Raw genomic sequence first — 27,284 nt, 5'->3', positions numbered from 1 at the left:
TGAACAGCTATTTATCCTAAGAAGATATACAAATGGCCAACAGATATATGAAAAAACACTCAATATCATTAATCATCAGTGAAATGCAAATCAAAACCATTATGATATATTATCTCACACCTGTTAGGATGGCTATTTTCAAAAAAACAAATGACAAGTATTAGTGAGGATGTGAAAAAAAGGGAATCCTTTTACATTGTTAATGGGAATGCAAAATTATGCAGCTGCTAAAGAGAACAGTATGGAGGTTCCTCAAAAATTAAAAATAGAAATAGCATATGATCCAGCATTTCCACTTCTAAGTATTTATCCAAAGGAATTGAAAACAGGATCTTGAAGAGATATTAGCACTCTCATGTGCACTGCAGCCCTACTGACAATATCCGAGATATGGAAATAGCCTAAATGACAATCAACGGTCGAATGGATTTTAAAATGTGTTGTACACATACAACAGAATAGTATCAGCCTTAAAAGAGAAGGAAATCCTATAACATGCAACAGTATGGATGAGAATATTATGCTGAGTAAATTAAGCCAGTCACAGAAGGACAAATACTGCATGGTTCCATTTATCAGAGGTATTTAGAATAGTCAAACTCACAGAAATAGATAATAGAATAGTGATTGCCAAGGGCTGAGGGGAAGAGGAAATGGGAAGTCGCTAATCAACACACATAAGATTTCAGTTATTCAAGATCAATAACTTCTAGAGATCTATTATACAACATGTGTCTATAGATAACAATACCTATATTGTACACTTAAAAATCTATTAAGAGGGTGTATCTCATGTTCAGTGTTCTTACCACACACATACACACAAATACACTTTAAAAAATTTTAAGGCTCATTACATAAAAATAAAAGGACTATATAACAACTGTGCACATAATGATGTTGCATCAAAATGCTTAAAGCAAGGGGTTTCCCTCGTGGCGCAGTGGTTGAGAGTCCTCCTGCCGATGCGGGGGACACGGGTTCGTGCCCCAGTCCGGGAAGATCCCACATGCCGCGGAGCGGCTGGGCCCATGAGCCATGGCCGCTGAGCCTGCGCATCCGGAGCCTGTGCTCCGCAACGGGAGAGGCCACAACAGTGAGAGGCCCGCGTATCGCAAAAAAAAAAAAAAAAAAAAAAAAAAAAATGTTTAAAGCAAGAATTTACACAGCTAAAAGTAGATACAGACAGATCAGTTATAATGGAAGACTTTAGCACATTCCTCCTCTAGTAACTGAAAGCAAACAAAAACAGTAGAAATCTAAAAGATTAGAATAACACAATTAACAAGCTTTGCTTAACATACATAGAACCCCATATCTAACAAATATAATCAATCTTTTAAAATGCAACAAAAATAGAAAATACCTGGGAACAAATCTAATGAAAGATCTCTAAAAATCTGTATTAACATTATTTATAGAAATTAAGAACTAAATAAGTAGATATATATCATGTTCTTTGATCAGAAGACACAATATTTTAAAGATCTTAAAAGTTTTTATTTACTGCAATCACACTTATTGTCAAACTGAAAAGGAAAAGAATACAGTATGTATATAAATTTGGGGATGGGGACAAGTCTAAAATATAGGTTTTAAGAGAGACTGTGAGAAAGTGTGTCCAGCTCATTTAATAAAATAACTATAGTTGTTAAAAGTTCATAAATTTACTTTGTGAAGAAAATTAATCTTGACACTAATTATGAAAAATGTATCATACAGATTCTTATATAGAAAAGCAATTAGGTAATACAGTAGACTCAATTAATTATGGTTTTACAAAAGGTATAGAAGTATGCTTTAAATGCATATTTCTTTTATTAATGCTTCATGAAAACTGAAGGTATTTTAGTAAGGAAATAAGACAACACACCCAAGTGTGTGGCCTTCAACAGAAAAGAGTTGAAAGACCCTAGAGATGCAGCAAAAATAAATTGGAAAGTGTTGGTGCTCTGAAGTAGGCCGACTTGATTTTAACTTAATCTCTGAGCCTCAGTGTCTTCATCTGTAATCGTAAATTAATAATACCCATGTGCCTGGACTCCTTGAGGATTAAATAAGCTATAATACTGAAGTCTGGTATATGTTAGTCTCTCTTTCCCTCCTCCCATAGACCAATACTATTAGGATATGCAGATCTAGACCCCCCTTCTTAAACATCATATTTACACTTCTGCTAAAAAAAAAAACCTTCACAGGAGAAAATTATACTTAATAGCTGGACTGTTGCTATTTGAACTGCTGGTTGAAAAGAAATCCCTCTCACTGAGATACAAGCAGCAGAGCCAACATTCTGTTGTGAAAATGTAGAAAACTGACTTCTATTCTTGCCTCCTTTCATCATACTTCTCAAGATAAGTAGTTCTGAGGATAGGGCAAAATTTGTTTCCATGAAACAATAAAGAGTTTTTAATCTGTTCAAATGCTTGGACCAATTTTGTTCCTGAAATCAGAAATGAGTACAGGCATTTAAAATAAATTTTAAATAAAACTGTGTATAAGGAATGAAACTATAAATCCCTTCTGTAAGCTAATTCTTGATTCCCTGTTAGTTTACACATATAGAATCAACTATATTTTAACCACTGTGGCCACAATAAACATTGTCAAACTAATAGAAAGAAATCAACCTGTAGACTGAGTTTAACAACAAGATGCAAGGTCAGACAAAGCTTTCAGAAAGAGAAGCTGACATTTATAGTAAGAGTAGCTGCTTCTACATCCAGAAGAAGAAACATCAACTCCCCTTGGAAAAAAACATTTTGGTGACCTTTTAGGTTTTGTAGATCGAAGACTCTTCTTGAACAAAAGGTTTATTTGACTTGCCAAAAAACTGTCCTTTCTCAGCCCCTTGGTGTGTGAAATTTGATGTTCAGTAAAGACAAAGGTACTGGAAAAAAGTTTCATAAGCAGCTATGAGTCTCCTGGTGGAAAACCTTTCTGAGACTCACCAATACTTTAACATCTCCAAAAAACTAATATAATCCTAATTTGGCAAGACAGAACCCCAAGGAACTTGAGAAACAAACACATTGTGTGGATGATAGAATTCTGAACTTGTGAGCTCACTCACAAGAACTGTACACCAGAACTGCAGTCTTTTTTTAGGAGAAGCCTGGTTCTACAGACAGCATTTAGCTGATGCTGAAATTCCTTATGACTCAACTCAGCTATCTCAGCACTGCAGGCGTGCTATGAGACATTTACAAGAAAGAAAATGGTGCCACTCGTAAGTAAAAGCACACAGTCCAGGCCAATTTTAGTGTGAAGCACTTGGCATCTATGGCTGTTAGGAGTTTTCTATCTTCAATAAGGTGAATTTGAGTTCTTGACATCAGTGCAACCCAGGGGGTTTTAAGTGCACACTTGGCCTCTGGTTCATTCAGAAAGCTGTAGGACAGGAAACAGGACTTGTCAGCAGGACAGATTCAGATATTTCTCTTCAGTGGGAGCTCTCAAAGAAGTCTTCATGGTAGCCTCACCCCAGGTGACAACTCAGGAGCAAAGAAAGAAGATGCACATCACATAAATGCAGAAGCCACTCTGGCTTAGAAGATCCATAACCCATGGAAACTTCTGCAAGGGAAATGACACTTAAGAGCGTCACTTTACTTCAGGAAGCCCAAAGTCAAGGCATCCCCCTCAGGAAGAACTTAGCTCACTTACAATTTCTTCCTCTCGGATGCAATTAGGCAATCACCAAGCAACTTGCCTAGTAACATCATGGTCACACAACACTAGCAGGTTTCTAAGGGAAGAGAGCTAGAAGGTTAACTGAGGGTCAAATTCCATGCAGAAGGGGTAAGTTTTGCTAAACAGCAGTGTGGTGGCTTTGACTGTGTACCCAGATTTCTGAATCCTCCAGATACAAGTAGTCTCATTTCTGGCTTCAACAGTGAGGCAAAAACATCTAGTCCTGATATTTGGCCCAAATAAATGGCCGATGGGCTTATCGTTGGAAGAGAAGCTCCAGGGTAGGAAGAAAATAATCTTCTTATAAGCAAGATGAGGTCATGGAGTCACATTAATTTAAATATTAAAAGAGATATGGCTTTATACATACCCAAGCAAAGAATCAGTTATATAAAGAAAGAATATGAAATTGACAACCAGTTTTGTATAGATATATTGATACTCTCTCTTCCGGAAATAATCTGCATCTCTATCACTTCTGATTTTATAACCTCCTTTCTGCAACTACCCCTGTTACTGTGCTTGGTCATAACAATCTCTCCTACATGAATGGGAATTCTCTAATAAAATATAAGAAAATAGAGCATATTATAAATTAAAATCCAGTTACTGAATAAGTAAGTCACAATTTCTCAGTTTCTTAAGAATGATAATGCTTTAAGGTCTTCTCACTCCAAATATTTTAGGTTTCTACAATTGTTGCTTGTAACTTTTTTCCTTTAAAATATAGCCAGTCCTTGAGTCCTTCAGCCCCATTTCTCAGACAATATGTGCAAGAGACGTGAACTAATCTTAACTTTAATCTGTGAAAAATATAATCAAGAATAAAAGCCTTAAAACACTCCCAGAAAAATAACATTGAATTATCTTCACGTTAGTATTAAAAAAAAAAAAACAGAAGCAAACAAAACTTTATACGTTAATTCAGAAAACTAAAAGCTGGGAGTTACGTCAGCATCATGGCAGCATAAGGTGTCCTGCTTTTCTGCCTCCCCCTTTTAACAACTAAAATTTGGCATCCACCCATGAACAAAAGTGCCTCTGTGGAAGTTGTGGGATCCAGCACCATATGCCAAGGGTCCCGGAAGGAGTCTTGCCCACCTATGTATCTGGTAATAAGCAGACAGTACAGTTCCTGTGTGGAATAAGCAGGAGCCAGTGAACTAATCCCAGCTCTTCTCAGCTATGGTTGAAGAAAATCTGGATACTGCTGACTTCGGCAGACACCCACAGACAAGAGAGTCCTGTAGAATCCAGTCTTCCTGAGGAGAGGCTCAAGCACTTCATTGGAGCAAAAATATATATGAGTTTGGATGCACTAGAGAGAGTAAGAGGAACTTTGTCAACACCACCCTATCCCCAAGGTGGCACAGTGAGAGCCTGAACTAGCCAGTGGCAACCTCTCCCATGGGGGAAAAGGAGAATGATGAGTGTGTGCCTGGCATCCCCAGCTATGCAGGACATTGCTGGAAAAAACAATTTCTTTCCCACAGCACTCAGAGCTCTGCGGTGCGACCTCCATGACTGGGGCAGGTAGGAGATTGAGAAAGAGGCAAATAAGAATATCAGAGGGCATTGAAAGGATGCAGTTCCTTCTGGTTGTGCTCAGGACTCTGGCAGGAAACCTGCCTACCAGCTGCTGAGAAAACCACCCAAAGATCCCTCCACTTGGCCTGCAGGCACTCTTGACACCTCCTGAGTGTTAAACTCACACCTCTCCCGACTCTGCAGCTGGCTCCTTTTTCATGTTCCTTAGTGTGGCAGTAAGAGTGAGTTCTAGTAGATAAGGAGCTCATGTGAAAAAGAGGCCAGGGTCTGTGGGCCTGTCTAGAAAAGACATACAAGCTTAATAATTCTGCCACAGAGGGAGCAAGAAGCATGAAGCAGGTGTATCCATATAAGGTCAGAGAAAACCCCAGATATAAGCAGGATGAATGAAGAATATATCCCACCTGAAGGCAACCTGAAATGCAAAAACTGCAACACAAAACTTCAAGGAACATGAAGAATCAAGGAAACATGAATAAGAATAACATGAAATATCACCAAAAAATCTCAACAGTCCTCCAGTAACCAAACTCTAACAGAATTCTACGATTTACCCGATAAAGAATTCAGAATAGCTGTTTTGTGGAAACTCGACGAGGTACAAGAAAATACAGAAATACAATTCAATGAAATCAGGATAAAAATACATGAAAAACATGAGAAGATTAACAAAGAGATAAAAATGATTAAAAGAACAAAACAAATTCTGGAACTGAAGAATTCAATGAATGAAATGAAAACTGCAATAGAGTATCAACATCAGGACAGACCAAACAGAAGACAGAACAGTGAGATAGGAACTTTGAAATACGCTGTCAGAGGAGAAAGAAGAAGAAAGAATGAAAAAGAGTGAAGAAAGTCTATGTGATTTATATGAAAATATCAAATGATCAAATAAGAGAATCACCGGAGTTCTATGAAAAGAGAGGGAGAAAGGACAGAAAGTTTATTTAAAGAAATAATAGCTGAGAACTTCCAAACCAATGAAGAGATTTGGACATGCAAGTTCACAAAGCTAATAAATCACTCCATTACTGTAATTGAAAAATACCTTCCCTAAGACACACTATAATGAAACTTAAAAATCAAAGACAGAGAGAATCCTAAAAGCAGCAAAAAAAAAAAGGACTGTAACATATAAGGAACCCCCATTACTCTATCAACTACAGTAATCAAAACAGTATGGTACAGGAATAAAGACTAATATACACAGCAATGGAACAGATTGAGTGACCGTAAGTAAACCCATGCATATACTGTCAATTAATATTTGACAAGGAAGCCAAGAATACTTAGGGGGAAAAATAATGTCTTCAATAAATGGTGTCAGGAAAACTGGATATTTACATGAAATTGGACTTCTATCTTACACCACTCACAAAAATTAACTTAAAATGGATTAAAGACTTAAATATAAGACCTGATGCCATAAAACCCCTAGAAGAAAACTTAGGGAATAAGCTCCTTGACCCTCATCATGGCAATGATTTTTTGGATTGTAACACCAAAAGCACGAGCAACAAAAGCAAAAACCAACAAGTGAGACTACATCAAACTACTGATAAAAAGCTTCTGCACAACATAGGAAACAATCAACAAAATGAAAAGGCAACCTATGCAACGGGAGAAAATATTTGCAGATCATCTATTAGGTGAAATCTTAATATCCAAAATGTATAAAGAACTCATACAACTCAATAACGAAAAAAAAACTGATTAAAAAATGGGTAGAGGAACAATAAATATTTTTCAAAAGAATACATCCAAATGGCCAACAGGTACATGAAAAAACACCCAATATCACTAATCATCAGGGAAATAAAATCAAATCCACAGCAAGATATCCCTCCATACCTATTAGAAAGGTTATCATCAAGAAGACAAAAGAAAACAAATGTTGGTGAGGATGTGGAGGAAAGGGAACCCTTGTGCACTGTTAGTGGGAATGTAAATAAATTGGTGGAGCCACTATGAAAAACACTATGGAGGTTTCTCAAAAAATTTAAAATACCGCTACCATATGATCCAGCAATCCCACTTCTGGGTACATATTCCAAAGGAAATGAAAACAGAATATTGAAGAGATATCTACACATCTATGTTTACTGCAGCATTATGCACAATAGCCAAGGTATGGAAACAACCTAAGTGTCCATCAACAGATGAATGGATAAAGAAGACATGCTACACACACATATATATATATGTATATAAATATACATATATATGTATATAAATATATATATATATATAAATCCTGCCATTTGTGACAACACAGATGGACCTTGAAGGCATTATGCTAAGTGAGATAAGTCAGACAAAGACAAATACTTTATTATATCACTTGTATGTGGAATCTAAAAAAGCCAAACTTGTAAAAACAGAGAGTAGAATGGTGATTAACAGGGGCTTGGGGGTGGGGGAATTAGAGAGATGTTGGACAAAGTATACAAACTTGCAACTAGAAGATGAATAAGTTCTGCAGTTCTAATGCATAGCATAGTTATTATAGTCAATACTGTATCATATAATTCAAAGTTGCTAAGAAACTAGATCTTAAACGTTCTCACCACAAGAATGAAATAATAATTATGTGACTTGATAGAGGTGTTAAATAACACTATGGTGTTAATCAGGGGATAATCATATTGCAATATAATAATGTATTGATACATCGTATATCTTAAACTTACAAAATGTTAATTACATCTCAAAAAAAAGAAACAACAACAACAAGTAAAAGTATACTATAACTTTTGAATGGATAGAAAATCATTAAGGCAATATCAAAATTACCGAAGGAGCTAAATTAATACATTTCCTTGCCAGGAAATGATGCACATTAGAAATCTATTCTACTATGTTGGCATATGCAAATAATGAAAACCACAGAAATTCTGTGTTAGTTATAGACCAAATATAAGGAAGTAAGGCAGAGGGAATACTCTTAACATGCTTTAAACATGCAGCATCAATTAAGTTGTGGTTATAACTTCATTCTTTGTAGACAATTGGCAGCACAAGGATTCTTGGCAGAATTTCTCACTGCCAATAAAGAACATCATTACATATTATCAGTGTTTGTTAGTTAGGTGGAAAGGAGTTCTAAAGAAAAATCATAGTAGGAAATTTCATCCAAATTGACCTTTTACTCTCTGCTTCCCCAGCTCAGTTTCTTGCTATTAGTTACTTAGTTGTTTGAAGAAACAGGATATGGCCTCAATTCACTGAATAATACCATGATTAAAGCTCTGAGAAATGGTGTCCAGTAAGATTCTGCTCTTCAGACAGAACAGCCAACATTTAGCTGGATTAGAAGCAGAAATCCCCTTCCATGAAGAATCGAAATGGCCCTTACCATGTTGCGCAGCTTGGCTCCTAAAATGATTCCTCAGACAGAAGGAAAATCTACAGGAAGGTTTACAGAGATCATCTCAAATACCAACAGGAAAAATTATGGATTAAAATAAGAGGAAAAAGTCTTTTGCAGGTTTAATATCTGCCTAACTAACAAACACATTAACAGAAGGTAGATTTATATGATTAAAAAAAAAACACACATGTATATAAACTTTATAATTATTCCATATTTTGAAAATCTATTAGGGCACAAATATAATCACATTTAAAATTTCTCTGTAATGAAAAAGAATATAAAAAAAGAACGTATATATGTGTATAACTGAGTCACTTTGCTGTACAGCAGAAATTAGCACAATATTGTAAATCAACTATACTTCAATAAAAATTTTTTTTCCTATGGAAACAAGCAAGCACATCTTGCATTCAACTTAAATTAGTTTAAAATCATCTTACCTGTGTAAAAAGTATAAACTGAGCAAATTGCCAGGGAAGCATAAAAGCAACATTGGAAAGGCACAGTGCAATAAAATGCTTTTTACTATTGTTCGATGTCCTTAATGGAGAGAATTGACACCAGTAAGTTTTACTATAAAAGTAGCCTATCATTAAACTGAATGACTAGTTGCAAAATGCTAAAATCTATTGATCCCCTTACCTTTGATGTTAGACAACAAAATATAGTTAACTTTTAAAAGCTCATTAAGAAGAACTTAAAATATTTGGGTTATAAAAATGTTTATAATAAAACAAACAAAATTAGAGCTTTAAATAAAGTATTGTATCTAGTTTATCAGTAGGTATCTTAAACATATAGCACAGGGAATTCAAGTCATTATTTTGTAAACTTTTAATGGAGTATATAATCTGTAAAAATAATGAATCACTATTCTGTATACCTGAAACTAATAAAATATTGTAAATCAACTATATTCAACTAAAAATTTATTTTTCTTTAACTATGCATGACATTAGAAATTTAATACTCCAGCAAGAATGTCAGAAAGTAGAATCTGAACTGACCTTGCATACCTCGAGATATTTATACTACATGAGCAGCAATAACTTTCATATACCACCACTTTTATGTTTCAAAAAGCAATGAAGAAAAGTATAAGTGCTGGTGAAATAATAAGCTAACGACTATGAGAAAAACCTAAAGAGATTTTAAACAATGACTTTAAAGAAATAATTCTGGAATACAGTTAAACTAATGCATATTGAAGTTTAAACCGTCCATTCTGCAATAATGAGATTTATCAGTAACCAATACCTTTTACCACACAGATTTTATTACCTTTTAGAATATGAAAAAAAGAAATGCACGTATTTTGTGTAAATTATAAAACTGTAACTCTTCTTTTTATAAAGGTTGTATTGGATTTCCATAAATTCTTGTACTGTGGTATATACATTTTCAAAAGGAAAATTTTTAATGATCATATTGTTTAATAATATTATCACAAAATATATTCACTAAGTACTCAGTTATATTTATAAAATAAAAATTACTTTTGGCTAAGGAATGGAGTATAACACATGCACTCAAGGATACAATTCTAAATGTTCTAATTAACATATTTAATTCCATGAACTCTCTGATTGGTTAGACTAATATCACTTCAAAAAATAAAAGTGGAAAATAAACCATCTTTCTAGAAATTTAACTGGGAATGAGTGGGGATAAACAGGCAGCTTCCTCTACCATAATCTTTGAGAGAAGATAAGGTTTAGAGCAAAGATATAGAAATCGGGATAAGGATCAGATTCCCAAATCCATATTCAATCCAAAAATAAACTTTCATGTAGGTTAACAAACCACAAGGTAGTCTGCACCTTTCTAGAGGTTGGTAGTCATGCCAGTATGCCTTTATTTACCTTCCTTAAGCTAACATATAAGAGCCTTAAATGTCTACATGGCAGTGTGCTAAGTGCTCCATGGTTAAAGAGATAAATGTGGCACGGTCTCTGTTTCCAGTGGCATTTTAATACATTAAGTGTATGTTTAGACATTTGTGTATGTATGCTTTATTAACAAATTTACAGTTTTAAGAAAGAAAGAAGACATGTACACAAATGATCTTAATATAGGCAAAATCTGATGGGTACTAGTAAGTGAACTACGGGTTTCTCTGGGAGTTTGGAGGGGACAGTGATCACTCTCTCAATAAGAGATCTCATGAACATTCTATGAACCTATCTCTATGGTAAAGTTATTTATAGTATTCTACTATTTATGTTTTTGTTGTTGTTCCTCAGACTTTTAAAATTTCTGAAATGCTTATAAAATTAATCCCAACCAAAAAATGTGTCCAGGAAAAACAGCTGAGATGAAACTTTGGCTGAGTTTCTAGAAACATCTGTAGTTCCGATATAGTCATAAACATATGAATATAGATACTCCTTATCTATCCAACCTAGCATTTCCCAAATTTATTTGTGCATAGAACACTTTTTTTTTTCATGCTACATCAAAACCATAGGATGGACAACAATGAGTCAGAGTACATAAGCATTGAGGGAAAAAAGTAATACTTTCTCAAAAACCTTTGCATCTTTACCAAATATATATGAACACATACATATTGGTTTATTAAAACATAACAGTTATGTAAAACCTGTAGCCTAGACTCTTAAGTGGAAAACGATTTTTTACATAGCAATTTTAGATTCTTTTTAAACTGGACACACTATTTTTGAAGTAATTTTTTAAAATAGAGTCCAAATTTAGTAATTATAACGATAGGTTGAAGTAATTTTGAGAAACTTACAATTTAGCTAGTTTCGTTTTATAAATAAAAATTACCTGAGAATCACAGTTAAGATGTACATCTGAAGTACAAGAAATGGATATGAAAAACTTTCCCGGAGAGGTGGTGTCCACATCACCCGAGTAGCCTGAAATCAATAAAATGCTTACCTCACTCTATGTTCCATTGCAATAAACACAATTAATTTAAAAAATCATGGGTGGGCTGGTTTTAGTAATTTTAATACTAGGCTCATTTATTTCTGGAGACCTGGTATAGCTCCTCAGTTTTTGGAGTTCTCTTACAGCACATAGCCATTAGGTAGAGAGCCATTAACTAGCAAGTCCAGAAACAAGTGAAAGATAGATCAGGCCAAACGTAAGGACACTCGAAGGACAAACAAGATGATAGGGTTAGGAGCAGTGAGAATTCTGGGAAAGACAAACCAGATCCACATTCCAGCTCTTCAGTGATGACCCTGGGCAACCCAGGGCTTTGGGATTTATACATGCTCAGAAAAATATCTAAACAAATGTCACCTAGGGCATTCACAAACACCAAATGTTTACACATGACAAGTTTAATGTGTATAGACACTCACTACAAGTAATTAAGACTGTCTCTGAATTTGTGAAATATACCTTTGAAAGAGTTAACTATAAATTTCTAAAAACAACTAGAAGTATTTGGGATTCACTGATATGATGTATACAATGAAAGTATTAATTAAATTTTCATATAGACTTTAAAACTATTTCCAAAACATATGGGTGGGAATATTATAAAATTTTATATCAAGAATTCTGAAATTCTAGAAAGAATCTAAACTCTTACAACTTTGCAAGAGTCTTAAAATTTATTGCTCTTCTTCCAGGAAACCAAAATCATAAACCTCGGAAGGTGAGTTACGGTATGTATAAGAAGGTCAACTCATAGTGTCAGTCATCTGGCATACTCAAAGAAAAGGTCTTGTGTTTATACTAATACACTGGTGACTGACAATGTATTTGTTTGCTTTAAGTTAATATATTTAAGATACTTATGTATAATTTTTATGATTCCCTTGTCTAACTGATTTTTTAAAATTAACCAAGTATCTACCTTTCCCAATAGTAATGGATAGAGATTTCCATCCTATATAATCTGTGCCATAACATACTACATATTTTGCTTCCAAAAACTAGCAGTCAGATTCTTCCACTTTTCTTGGCCATATCCTCAGCATCTAACACAGACTCTGGCACACGTTTTGTACTTGATATTTTGTTGAACGAATCTATCATATTCTAAGTACGTTTCCATGAACTCTTTTTAGGTGGACCATGTCTTATTGGGCTGAGTTAGTAAGTTAATTTGTATTTTGAAGTCAGCATTTTGTGTAATTAAAAAGGCAGCATGATGTAACAGAAAGAAGTAAGGTTTTAGAGCCAGAAAGATGTAGAAGAGGAAACCCAGCTTCATCATGGTGTGAATGTGGAATCTTGAGTACGTAACTTATCCTCTCCAAATTTCAGTTTCATATCTTCTACTGTGAGGATAACAGCCACCTCCCTAAAAATTTTGGTGGGAGTGAGATAATGTACATAAAGTGCCTAAACTCAACTAATATAGTACTTCCTTTTTCTATAAAATATATGTAACATATATACATTCTAAAACCAGGCAAGATAGCTCACACCATAAATTCTAATTATTATGTAAAAATGTGGATCAACATGATTAAAACATCAACTTACAACACAAGGTTCTTTAAAATACTGTCAAATCCTAAGTAATATACAATTAAATACTGTTTTGATGAATAAGTTTCCTTGTTCCTATGCCACCCCTTCTATTTGTACAAATTATTTTCTAGAAAACAAACCTCTCCATGGTTGAAAAAGTAGCATAATACTGTAATTAGACCTCCAAGTTGAGTCCCACTGTAAAAAAAAATGTATACAATCAAAATTCATGTAAAATATAGTGAGTTTTTCACAAAATTATCTTAGATTTTTAAAATGTCATAGTACTAAACCATATAAAATAACAGTAAAAATTTCAGAAGTACCCATGTAGTTGATGTTTTATTCTTGAATGTAAAAGCATACAAAGTGTACATACAAAGTAATCTGAATGTCATTAATTTTATATTTAAAATATTTTCTATGTAAAATATTATATGTGAACATAAAATAATTTTTAACGAACAGGCCAGCACTTTAGAGTTTATACTGTATTCTTTGAATATTCTGAGTGGAGGCAAATTTTTGTCATTCCAAATTGGATTTCAGTGACTGAGAGATGAAGAGTCTAACAGTTTCATTTAGCGGTAACTGAACCATCTAAACTACTGCAAATATTCTTTTGTTGAGTCCCAAGAAACAACAATGTAGAATACAAAACTGAGATCAAGGATGGCTGATTATTATCAAAGATTAAAAACCACTTCTTAAAGTTGCCTTTTCTTTAAAGTATTGTTCATCATTATATACACAGCTTCAGACTCGGAAGACAATAAATATTGGTTGAATGATTGAAAAAAGGAAAGAATGAGTTTAACAAAACAAGCAGAGGAAAGCCAATGGGAAGTAATTTACCTTTAACAGTTTTCACTAAGGGAAGTTCAAAGGACGCACATCAGAAAAGAAGAAATTGAAAGGAGGAAGGTGTGAGAAGCAAGAACAAATGCTGCATATAGAAACTAGGAACATGTGGATAAATCTAAGGAAGATTTGACAACAAAAAACAACAGTGATGACTGCTGTGGAGGGGTACTAGAAGTACTAAATTATGGTAATAATTACAAGATGCTAGGGGCTGTTTTGAAGTAAAGTGTTCTGAAATTCCTTGTACTGATCAAAAAGAAGAGGAAAGATATCAATTAATTTTAGACTTGATCAAGTTAGATATGCATGTTAACATTTTATCATTAACCACCAAAAGAATAGAAATGGAATATCTACCTTCCAAGTTAGTGCCAGTGCGGAAGGGTGGCCAAGGTAAGAAATAGAAAAATTTCCCCAAATCCCTATTGCTTTTGTTTCTCATATTCTCATATGCCATAGTTTCTAATCTCCTCACAGTTTTGGTGACACTTTTATAGCCAACATATGTTATATCTACATATCCTTCTTAAAGACTGGAGCCTAATAATGTATTTGATATTCTAGAACTGTGTAACCAATTTAGAGAAGACTTTCACCTTTTGGGTAGCTCTCCCAATGAAAAGTACTAACTTTTAAAATGTCTTAGTCTCGTGTAACATTTTCCATATTTGAAAAAAGCATAATAAATAAACTATTTTTTAAACTAGAACAATTTAAAGCCTGTTAACATAATCTAAAAGTCATCCTTTCCCTCAAAATACTGATGAGCTTATGTATTTTTCCTATCTGACACACATATAGAAAAGTACATAAAAATTTCTAGATAGCTTATAGAACACTTATAAGTAGATATTCTTGTATCTACCATATATCATTGAAACAGAAAACTGATCACACCCTGAGACCTCACTTGCCACCTCTTAAGACAGACACTATCCTGAGTTTTGTGATTACCAATATAACTGCTTCTATATACATATCATACTATCATTTAATCTGTGTTTAAACTTTATACAAATATAAGTATGCAGTATTTTTAAATTTTGTGCATGCCTTGATTCATTCAGCATTTGTAAGACTTTTCCACATTGATGTTTGTAGCTATAGTTCATTATCATTGTTGTACAGTATTTCACTGTATTAATAAACCTACAATGTGCACACTTCTCTGCTGAAGGACACTTAAGTTGTTTCTAGTTTGGAGCTAGTACAAACAATGCTGCTATGTTCTTGTATATATTTTCTGGTGTACATAAAAGAGTTTCTTAGGCATATTTACTTTAAATTGGAATTGCTGAGTTATAAGGTACCTGTATCTTCAAATTACTAGATAATGCACACCATTTTTCCAAAATAGCTGTACTAATTTATATATCCACCCACCAGGGTTAAAAGTTGCCTTTGTAAATCTAGTAGGTGTGAAATGGTATCTCATTGTGGTTTAAATTAGTCTTTTCCCCATAATTAATGATGGTGGTCAATTTTACATGTTTGTTGGCAATCTGGAATTCTTCTGGGAAATGTCTATTCATAAATATTTTGTCCGATTTTCAGTTGGGTGGTCTATCTTCTTAGTCTTTGTCTATCCCCTAGAACATAAATTCCATGAGGACAGGGATTGTTTGTTTTGTTTTCCTAGCACCTAGAATAGTGCTCCCAGTCACAGTAGGCATTCAATAAATATTTGTCTAATTAATGAATGTAAGTCTGGATACCACATTGCATACATGCTTTGCAGTATCTTTTCCCAGCTTGTGGCTTATCTTTTCATTCTATTATATCTTGAGGAACTTAAATTCTTTTCATCAAATTTATCAGTTTTCTTCTTCATGGCTGGACTTTTGTACTTGTTTAAGAAATCCTTTCTTACCCCCAAGTTACTGATGATAATCTTCTATATAACATTTTAAACATTTTATAATTTTGTCTATCACATTTGAGTTTTTAATCCAACTAGTATTTGTTTTTCATAAGTTCTGACTCTGCTTTGTTCCATATGATCTCCCCATTATTTCAGCACCATTTATTGAGAAGCCTATCCTTACTCACTGATCTGTAATATCCACTTTGTCATATACCAGGTGTATATCAATGTACATTTCTGCTTCTGGGTTCTACTTTATTCCAGTGATCTACTTGTCTATCTCTATGCCAATATCACATTGTCTTATTTACATTAGCTTTATAATATAGAAATAATTAATGAAGCAAGTTCTCACATTTCCTTCAGGATTGTCTCAACTATTTTAGGCCCTGTGCATTTCTGAATAATTTTAAAATCAGCTTATCAAGGCCAACAATTTTATCAAGATCACAATTTTTCACTGATTCTGTGCTAGGATTTTTATGCTGAAAACTTCCAAAACCAAGGGGTATATATGTATTAATCTCTATAGAAACATAAACCTTATGAAAACTCAGTAATTGTTGAAAGATTAAATCTAAATTTTTCACTTTTAATGTTGCACAGTTCAAGAATAACATTGTAAAGAAATCTGATGATTCAGTTAAAAATGTATTCTGTTGTCAAAAACAAAATCTGACAGAAGTGTCTTAAATAATATGGATGCTTATTATATCATTCAACAAGAAAATAAAAGATAAGTGTCTGTTGGCATTGGTTCAGCAGCAGAAGGATGTTAAGGCAGACATATGAGGGCTTCCCTGGTGGCGCAGTGGTTGAGGGTCCACCTGCCAATGCAGGAGACAGGGGTTCGAGCCCCAGTCCGGGAGGATCCCACATGCCGCGGAGCAGCTGGGCCCATGAGCCATGGCTGTTGAGCCTGCACGTCCAGAGCCTGTGCTCCGCAACAGGAGAAGCCACAACAGTGAGAGGTCGCGTACCACAAAAAACAAAAACAAAAACAATAAAACAAGTATGGTTTATGGCTAATATGTAAGTGAAAGATTCTCAAAAGACTATAGAATCTTTAGAAAGCACAGGAATAGAAAAACTGCAGGGTTTGTGAGAGGCCCACATACCGCAAAAAAAAAAAAAGGCAGACATATGTGCTATGTTTATGGCCTTTTCCTCATGATCACAAAATGACTGCAATAGCTCCAGGTATCACATCCAGGTAAAAGCAGGAAAATAACAGAAAAGCGGCAGCTGAATCTAACCTTTTGTTAGAAAGGCAAATGCTTTCCTGGTGTAACCAAGTCTGATTTCACTTTCTTTTTCACCAGAAAAGCTAGCTCATATGGCTCTCCCAACATGCAATGGAGAGTGGGAAGCAGAATACACAATGGTCATAGTTAACTTCAACCTATCACCTGAAATTGGGCACCCTGCTACCCCAAACAAAATTGTGGTTGCTGTTATCAAGAAAGATAGGCTATCAAATGTAAGTGTATGCTACAAGTGATATACATTTTCTTTTACTGCTTTCTTAATTTCACATGTACAGAGATGAAAATTAGAAATATTAATACTTTGCTACTAATGCCAACCAAAGATCCCCTCTAATGTTATAATAATTTTACACATGATCTAGAGGTATTTTCATTAAAATCTTTGTTCAGGAATCTTAATAAGCTTAAAAAATACCCCCATAAGGATAAAAGACAGGCCTTTAAGATATTGTTTTAGTGACAGCTCTAGCTTTTGGCTGCATATTTGGCTCAGCTTCTGAAAAAAATAAAATCTAAAGGTTTCCTACTATTAGTCAATTAATCTTGTTATTTATCCTTTTAATTATTTATTTATTTATTTATTTATTTTTGTACGCGGGCCTCTCACTGTTGTGTCCTCTCCCGTTGCGGAGCACAGGCTCTGGACACACAGGCTCAGCGGCCATGGCTCACGGGCCCAGCCACTCCGCGCCATGTGGGATCCTCCCGGACCGGGGCACGAACCCGTGTCCCCTGCATTGGCAGGCGGACTCTCAACCACTGCGCCACCAGGGAAGCCCTATCCTTTTAATTTAATCAACAAATGTCAGAAAGTCCTTATTATCCCACTGAAAGATCTTTTAATACAGTAGTCTTACCTCAAGTATGCACCATATATGAAGAACAATCCCATCATTATTCCATTTAAAATAAAAATCACACCAACATAAAAGCAAGCAGGGTCTCCCAATCCTTTAAAAAGACACAGATTATTCAGTATTTAATGAATAAATTACTATACAGTAATTGGGCATAATTATCTCAATGCTTTGTAATCAAGAGCTAGTGAATTTGCTGAAAGCTTTGCTGCTCAGACTGCTGCTCTATTTAATAGTTACATTAGTACTTTCCCCATCCATGAGGCATTATTAGTTACATTTATACTTTTCCCTATTGAAGTGTTGTTATAGTGTAATGATTAGTTGGTGCTTCATTTTATTTAGGTGATGCTGCTATTGTTCCGTATCTAGAACTGTCTGTAGAGCCATTTGATAAATTACAAGCGAAAATCCATTGCATTAATTTTATCTTTTTCTAGGCTCTAGGATGAGTAAAATACGGCCCCTGACTTCAAGGAGCAGCTTTAGTCTGTATGGGATAAATTAATCCATTATCATGTATAGCCAGGACCTTAATACTTACTATATCCTGTGTATAAGACAATACATATATATATATATTAACACACACACATAATCTACTAGGTACTTTGCAATCATCATCTCACATAATACTCAGAACAAATCTTTGAAATTACTTGGTATGAAAATACGTTTTTTAATGGTTGAGAAAACAACACAGAAAACTTAAGTAACTTGTCAAAAGTTATTTAGCTGTAACTGGTGGAGCCAGGATCTAAAGGCTGGCCTTTCTGATTTCTTCTTCTTCTCTGATCATTCCTTTTCAGTCTGTCCTAGTAACTTCTCATCCTTTTACACCACCGCCCTTCAATGTTGGACCACCTTAGGCTCTGTCATATACCTTCTTCTTTTCTCAGTCTGTATATTCTCCTTAAAGAAATTCTTCCAGTTCCATGGTTCCAATTATCATCTATATACAGATGACTCCAAGTATACCTTCAGATGAGAACTTTCTTCTTATTCCTATAGGTATGTATATGCAGGTAGCCTCTTGACATCTACACTTTGGGGTTTCTCAGGTACCTCGAATTAATAGCAATTCAAACCTGCTACTTTTAAAAATGTTTCTTACCACTTTGAATGGAGGGACTCAATTAAGCTAGAAACCCAACAGTGTTACATAAATTCATTCTCCTTCCCCTTCCCCATCAAACAATTACCAAATCTTGTCGTTTCTCCTTCCAGCTATCTCTCAAATCCATTCATTTTCCAGTTACCTTTCCTGCAATCACTTGCTGAGAGCAAAATAGTTTCCTACCTGGCCTCACTGAATTCACTTTTGTCCTTTACTAGTGTCTTTTCCATGTAACTGCCAAAATTGTGTTTTGAAAATAAAAATCTGTCAAAAGTCTTCAATGAATACACATAAAATCCTTAACTAGTAAATGGTCCTTCATTATCGGACCCTTGCTTACATTCTAAGCATCATTTCACACCATGTTTTCTTCTCTATCTCTCTGCTCTAGGAAATCTAGCTTTCTTTCAGTTCTCCCTTGCCTCAGGACTTTGGAAAATTATGGTTCCTATTCTTGAAACACTTCTCCTAACCTCAGCAATCTTATTTTCCTATTTGTAACATCCACCACAGTTGTAACCGCTAACATCCCTCTTATGTTGCAAACTCTATGAGGGTAAGGCCCCATGTTTACCCAGTTTATCTTGGGGTCCCAAGTGCCAACACTAACCTATAACTTAGTGGCAACTTAATAAATACCATATATGTACATATATAAGGTGATTTTTTCCCATCCCTCAGAAAAGTTTATACCTTATAAGCTGGTTCAGGCAGTCGCTCAATTCCTTTAGTTTGTACAAAAAAAAAAAAACAACAGTCTAATTGCCCTCAAATATCTTCTACCAATGCTGCTTTAGACCATGGTGATAAAGACCATCTGAGGGAATCAGTAAAAATGTAAGGGAAACATGGCAATACAAATTTAGGATATATTCTGAGAACTGAATGTTACTATACACAAGTCAACAAAAATATATTTATAAAACATAATGTTCTAGAGAATATGAAGAAATAAAGAAAAAACAACTATGTGTTATGCAAGTAGATACACGTGATTTCAAATAAGAGTTTCAAGGAACAGCATCATGCTAAGATTGTAACAGTGCTAAACTGCAAACATCTTAAATGGAAGTGACAATCACAGATCCTGGAAAACTGTTAGATGATTCGAAAAGCAGTTCTTTGACAAAGATACTGATGTAGAAGATTTATATGAAGAGTTTGATTAGAACTATTCATGGACTGTGAGAGCACAAAAACAGCAGAATTTCTACAGTAATCTATTATATATCTGATTTTTAAATATTTATGCATAACTAAATTTTTACATTAACTATTTATGTTAACTATTACAGGTAGAACTGTGACTATTTAATCTACATCCCCCAAATTTATATATTCAAGCCACCCCAGTACCTTCTGAAATGGAGGAATGACTTATAATCAGTGTGGCCTTACACTGGAGCATATTAATACTCAAATTAAATTCCAAATTAACACTCTTATTAGCAAGTACATTGTCTTCTCAGAAAATTAAAGGGTAAATACACTTTTAGGTGAATCAGTTCTAGACTGTTTTTAAAGAAAAAAATCACAGTAGTTTATAGTAATTCTTAAAGGAGTCATAACATTACGTTTATGTAAACATTAATGACAATACAACAGCATTTTAGGAAGAAACATGCCTTCACAGCTTTGAACTTCATTTAGAGGTTCTACTCTGGTCACATTCCAGCAGGTCTTTGTTTCCAGCCCAAATAAATTCATTATTCCCATAAATGTGCGATACCAGAAGGCTATAATCACCTACAAAAGATAAAATCAAAAAGATAATGAAGAAAAATTCAATATCTTCTTAATAATAATTTTTCCAAAATACCATTTTATGATGGTTGCCTTTAACATTATAAACTTTGATGAATTTATTTAAATCATTTCATGTGGGAAACAATCATTTAAAATTTTATACACACACACTATCAACTAAAGTTATGTATTACTGAGTAATGCACATCTACAAAATTTATGTTGTGATCAACATCTCTGTAATATACTCTTGTAATCAACTATAACATAATTAATAGTAGCTGTAAAATCAAGCATGAAGTACATAATTATGATAATTAATAGCAAAATACAAAGATTTACAGAAGTATTTTGTAACACTTCCCTTAGGTCCTTGAACTTATTTTCTTCATAGTCTAAAAACCAACTCATAGTCTATAAAACCAACTGCACATGGAATAACAGCTCCTGTGCCCATTAAAACACTGACCAAGCAGATTTAATTAACCAGTACTTCCCAACCTGAAATCTACTTTAAAAAGTTTAGGGCTTCCCTGGTGGCGCAGTGGTTGAGAATTTGCCTGCCAATGCAGGGGACACAGGTTCGAGCCCTGGTCTGGGAAGATCCCACATGCCACGGAGCAACTAGGTCCGTGAGCCACAACTACTGAGCCTGCGGCGTCTGGAGCCTGTGCTCCGCAACAGGAGAGGCCGCGACAGTGAGAGGCCCGCGCACCGCGATGAAGAGTGGCCCCCGCTCGCCGCAACTAGAGAAAGCCCTCGCACGGAAACGAAGACCCAACACAGCCAAAAATAAATAAATAAATATTAAAAAAAAAAAAAAAGTTTAAAGACAAGGGAAAATAGCAACAAAAAAATTACAGACAAAATGCTCATGCCTGGGAGATTTTTTAATAAATAATTTTATAGATTTGGGAAAAATAATGCAAAATCATTGGGGAAAAAAGTTAAAAAAAAGTAAAGAGGAGTTCAAAGGGAAACTAAAAATAACCTAGAACTAACTACTTTTACTATTTTGGTGACCATCCTTCCAGTCTCTCCCTAGGCATAAGAAACATGTAGTTAGAGTTATTCATTATGTAATATTATGTATTATAGGATGTTAATGTAATATACATCACTAAACAATGTCATAAACATCTTTTCATATATAATATTATTTACGATTTTATCACTTAATTTTATAAGATGACATTCTGTTTAAACTTATAACTTCTATTCTTGTGTGTTTTTCATACATGTACAAAAAATTTCCACATTAAATGTATGTGCAAATTCTAGAATTATACTCCTTTCTGAGATGTCGTTTAATATAGTAGAAAAGCATGACTTTGAAGTCAAAATAGAACAAAAAATTCTGACTCTACAAGGTATTGTTTCTACGGTGTGAAGTAATCCTTCAACCTCTGAACCTCAGTCACCTCATCTGTTAAATGAGGTTAATATCAATAATAACCGTCTTACAAGAGTGATTGGAGATTAGAGCTTATATATATAAGTACTGGCATATAGTAAGCATTAAATGCTTTTGTCTTTACAAAATACATTGTTTCAAACTTACACTTTTAGGTGAGAAATTAATTTCATCTTTAGATGAGAAATTAATCTTGTGAACACAAAGTATGGACATTTACTTCAACACTTAAGTACTATATAAGGTCGCAAGCAAATGTAAATCTGCATATTGTATCTATGCAATATGAAAATAAGACTGGACGAGTCCTTGTTGCCTGTCATTTACATGCTTTCAAGTTTTGAAAACAAATGAACTACATTACCATGATTACTTTTTCAAAGCATCAAAGAAGCTGAAAACTGCAAATTATTCAATAAATATTTTTAATAAGTAAAAAGAAAAAAATTAGCTAATGTTTTAGAGACCATACTGTTTGAAACTAGTGGAACAAGAAACAGAGATGTAACGACAAAAAGTTCCAAAAGTAATCAAAAACTAAAAATAATACTTAACAAACACTGGAAAAAATGGGCCTAGTTTAATAAGCTAAGTCCTTATCTTATATACACAGAGTAAGTGAATGTTAACTAAAGTTGAAGATTCAACAAATAGTTTTTTTTTTCTTTTTGATTTTTCCATTTACACTAGAATTAGACAGATAATCATTAGAGGAAATATGGTCAGACTGCCTTTGAAAAGTAAGCCGGGATATAGAGAAAGCTGCTGCAGAAAACTGCTTCTTTCATCTTAGATCTTAGGTAGGTCTATACTATACAATTGTTACTACTACAAATTACATTGAAAAGTACTTATAGAAATTAAAAGAAAAAAAGAAAGAAATTTGGGAAACCCTTAAGTACTCTGAAATTAAATAACAATATTTAAGTATCCAATGGATCAAAGGAGAAATCACATGGGAAATTAGAAAATCACTTAAACTAAATGAAAATGAAAAAAAAGTCAACATTTAAATAATGTAAATTTCCTATTCCTACAAGTACAACTAGAACTCCTGTGAATAATATAAATCAAACACAAGAAGACCCTTAAAGGTAGAGAAAAGAGGCAAACTAGATAGGAATGTCAGGGCCCAAGGAATGACATGGTAATAAGTTCCCTGGACTTTCCCTTTGCTTTATTTTCTCAGGTTTGGAGTTAAAGATATTTTGATACTTGATACCAAAACCAACGAAGAAAGTACCAAAAAATTAAACCACATACTAATACCCCTTATAAAGACAGACGTAACAAACCCTAACAAAATATTAGTAAATAGATTTCAGCAATATACTAAAATAATTATATGCCATGATCAGATGGGGTTTATTCCAGGGATGCAAGACTATTTCAGTATGAAAAAATGAATGTACTCCATCATATTAATGGAACAAAGAAGATAAATTCCATGATCATATCAATTGGTGCAGAAAAAGCATTAGAAAAAATTCAATACCCATTCTGATAAGAACTTACAGAAAAAACTAGGAATAAGAGAGGAACTACCTCAATCTTATAAAGGTCATGTGCAAAAAAACTTACAGCTAACTTTATACTTAATGGTTTGAGACTGAATGCTTTTTCCCTAAGATCAAGAATGAGGCCTGGGGCTTCCCTGGTGGCGCAGTGGTTGAGAGTCCGCCTGCCGATGCAGGGGACACGGGTTCATGCCCCGGTCCGGGAAGATCCCACATGCCGCGGAGCGGCTGGGCCCGTGAGCCATGGCTGCTGAGCCTGTGCGTCCGGAGCCTGTGCTCCACAATGGGAGAGGCCACTACAGTGAGAGGCCCGTGTACCAAAAAAAAAAGAAAAAAGAATGAGGTCCAGATGTCCACATTCACCAGTCTTAATAAACATAGTACTGAAAGTTCTAGCCAGTGCAATAAGGTAAATAAGAGAAATAACAGACATACAGATTAAAAGAAAAAAATAATACTCTATTTGCATATTAAATGCCTCACTATGTAGAAAACTCCCAACATATGTGTAAAAAAAAAATACTCCTAGAACTAATAATTGAATTCAGCAAGATTGCAGGGTAAAAGATAAACATACCAAAAAAATCAACTGTATTTCCATGTAACAATGAACATGTGGGCATCAATATTAAAAATATAATCCCCTTTATCATCATTTAAAAAAACATGAAATACTTAGGCGTATATTTATCAAAACACATACAAGACTCGTATGCTGAAAACTACACAATGCTTTTGAAAGAAACCAAAGAATACCTAAATAAACAAGCGACACACCATGTTCATGAATTAGAAGACTCAATAGCAAAGAGGTCAGTTCTCCTCAAATTTATTTACATGTTTAATGTAATTCTTATTAAAGTATCAATAGAATTAGATATAGAAAACATTATTGTTAAATACACATTAAAAGGCACATGAACTAGCTAAACCAATTTTGAAAAAGAATGAAGTGAGAGAAATCAGTTTACCTAATCCAAGACTTACTGTATAGGTACATTAAATCAAGACTATATGGTACTGGCAGAGGGATAGACACATAAATCAATGGAAGAGAGAAGGGAACCCAGAAATAAACCCATAGAAATATGCCTAATTTATTGTCACATAGGTGCAAAAGCAATTCAATGAAGAAAAGATAGCCCTTTCAACAAGTGGTATGGAAACTACTGGACATCCATAGGTAAAAAACAACAACAACATAACCTTTACCCAAGTCTCACGTCTCACGTCACATAAAGAAATTAATTCAAAATGAAATGGATCACAGATAGAATTCGAATTGCTTTTAGAAAAAAACGTAGAAAATATTTAGCATCTAGGGCTAGGCAAAGAATTCTTAGACTTGACACCAAAAGCACAATCCACAAGAAGAAAAATTGCTAAACTGGACTCCATTAAAATTTAAAAATTGTCTTATGCAAAAGACTCTACTTAAGAGGATGAAAAAACAAGGTATAGACCGGGAGAAAATATTTGCAAACCACATACCTGGCAAAGAAGTAGTACCTAGAATATATAAAGAACATCCTAAGATTCAACATTAAAAAAAAAAAACCCAATTAGAAAATTAGCAAAAGACATGAAGACACATTTCACTGAAGAGGGTATATAGCTAGCTAATAAACACAAAAAAGGAGCGTTCAACAACATTAGTCATTAGGGAAATGCACATTAAAACCACAATGATAAATCACTACATTCTGATAAATCAGAATCATTAAAATAAAAAGTAGTGACAACACCAAATGCTGGAGACCCTGTGGAGAAAGTGAGTCACTTATACATTCCTGGTAGAAATGTAAAATTGCATAACCACTCTGGAAAACAGTTTGGCAGTTTCTTATGGTTTGTTCCTTTTTTATTGCTGAATTGTATTCCTGGTATGAGTGTACCACAGTTTCTTTAACCATTCACATGTCAAAGGACATCTGTGTTGTTTGCAGTTTTGTGCTACAATGTATAAAGCTACAATAAATGTGTATAGGTTTTTGTGTGAATATAAATTTTAATTTCTCTGGGATAAATGTCCTGGAGTACAACTGCTGGATTATATGGTTTACATCTGTAATTTAAAAACTGGAAATAATTTAATATCCATAATAGGGAAATATACAAATAATTTTGGAATTCATAAAATGGTTGAAATTAAAGAAAAATAAATATGTACATACATTTTCAAAAATTCCAAAATAAAATACTGAGGAAAAAGTTGTAGAGTGATATGTTCAGTATGAGAACACTTATGTGAAATTACAAAAACACATAAAACAATCCTTGAAAAAAGAACTGGATGGATATACACATCAAATTCACGATAATGATGCTTGTGAGAATGGGAAAGGAACAAACTTAACTGGGAAGCAGAACAAAGATGACTTTAACTGTATTTATAATGCTTTATTTATTTTAAAATATCAGAAGCAAAAATGATAAAAGAATAGCACTTATTTATTGTAGGTGGTTGACCACACATATTTGCACATTATTCTCTAGCTTCTGCAATTTTAAACATTTAAAATCAAAATAATAATTTTTAAAAGCTATAAAATATGAAGAAAGAAATAAAAAGCTAGACTTTTTAACTTATCTGCTGGATTCTGAGATAACTCAAAAGTAGTTCTTACCATGCTGTCAAGTCAGCATTTATCTTCAGAGTTCACAAACTGAATCTACTATTTTTTTTTTCTTTTTTCCAATTTCTAGAATTTGAAGACTATCATAAAGTTCATACTTTTTTTAGTATTGGGAAGTATTCATAGATTTCTAGCTATATAACTAAATAAATCTTGCCTTATTAATGTATCCCCAAGGTCACTATTCTACTCGTCACTGTCATTGTCCCTTCATGTGATCAGTATACCCATCTACACGGTCTCTAAAGCCAACAGATGCAACGGCCAAAGGATTAATCTCCAAAATATACAAACAGTTCATGCAGCTCAATATTAAAAAACAAACAACCCAATCAAAAAAATGGGCTGGAGGCCTAAACAGACATTTCTCCAAAGAAGACATACAGATGGCCAACAAACACATGAAAAAATGCTCAACATCACTAATTATTAGAAAATGCAAATCAAAACTACAATGAGATATCACCTCACACCAGTCAGAATGGGCATCATCAAAAAATCTACAAACAATAAATGCTGGAGAAGGTGTGGAGAAAAGGGAACCCTCTTGCACTGTTGGTGGGAATGTAAATTGATACAGCCACTGTGGAGAACAGTATGGAGGCTCCTTAAGAAACTAAAAATAGAACTACCATATGACCCAGCAATCTCACTACTGGGCATATACCCTGAGAAAACCGTAATTCAAAAAGAGTCATGCACCACAATGCTCACTGCAGCACTATTTACAATAGTCAGGACGTGGAAGCAACCTAGGTATCCATCGACAGATGAATGGATAAAGAAGATGTGGTACATGTGTACAATGGAATATTACTCAGCCATAAAAAGGAACGAATTGGGTCATTTGTAGAGACATGGATGGATCTAGAGACTGTCATACAGAGTGAAGCAAGTCAGAGAGAGAAAAACGAATATTGTATATT

The 27,284-nt window shown here is 34.1% G+C and overlaps 1 protein-coding gene across 2 annotated transcripts in view; it reads right to left on the bottom strand.

Moving 5' to 3' along the window:
- DPY19L2 (dpy-19 like 2) overlaps positions 1–27,284 on the bottom strand; it is an 89,486-nt gene that overhangs the window by 51,165 nt on the left and 11,037 nt on the right. For both annotated transcript variants that reach the window (XM_030857528.2, XM_060305423.1), the window contains exons 5-9: positions 20,671–20,791; positions 17,929–18,022; positions 13,216–13,273; positions 11,408–11,499; positions 9,058–9,157 (exon numbers count right to left, since the gene is read on the bottom strand). In XM_030857528.2, the coding sequence (XP_030713388.1) occupies positions 9,058–9,157; positions 11,408–11,499; positions 13,216–13,273; positions 17,929–18,022; positions 20,671–20,791 (465 nt within the window). The remainder of the gene's footprint in view (positions 1–9,057; positions 9,158–11,407; positions 11,500–13,215; positions 13,274–17,928; positions 18,023–20,670; positions 20,792–27,284) is intronic.

This window comes from Globicephala melas, chromosome 9 (assembly GCF_963455315.2).
Source record: "Globicephala melas chromosome 9, mGloMel1.2, whole genome shotgun sequence".
Taxonomy (NCBI): Eukaryota; Metazoa; Chordata; class Mammalia; order Artiodactyla; family Delphinidae; genus Globicephala; species Globicephala melas.
Note: the sequence above shows the minus strand (reverse complement) of the source record. Positions and strands in the feature narration are given on the sequence as shown.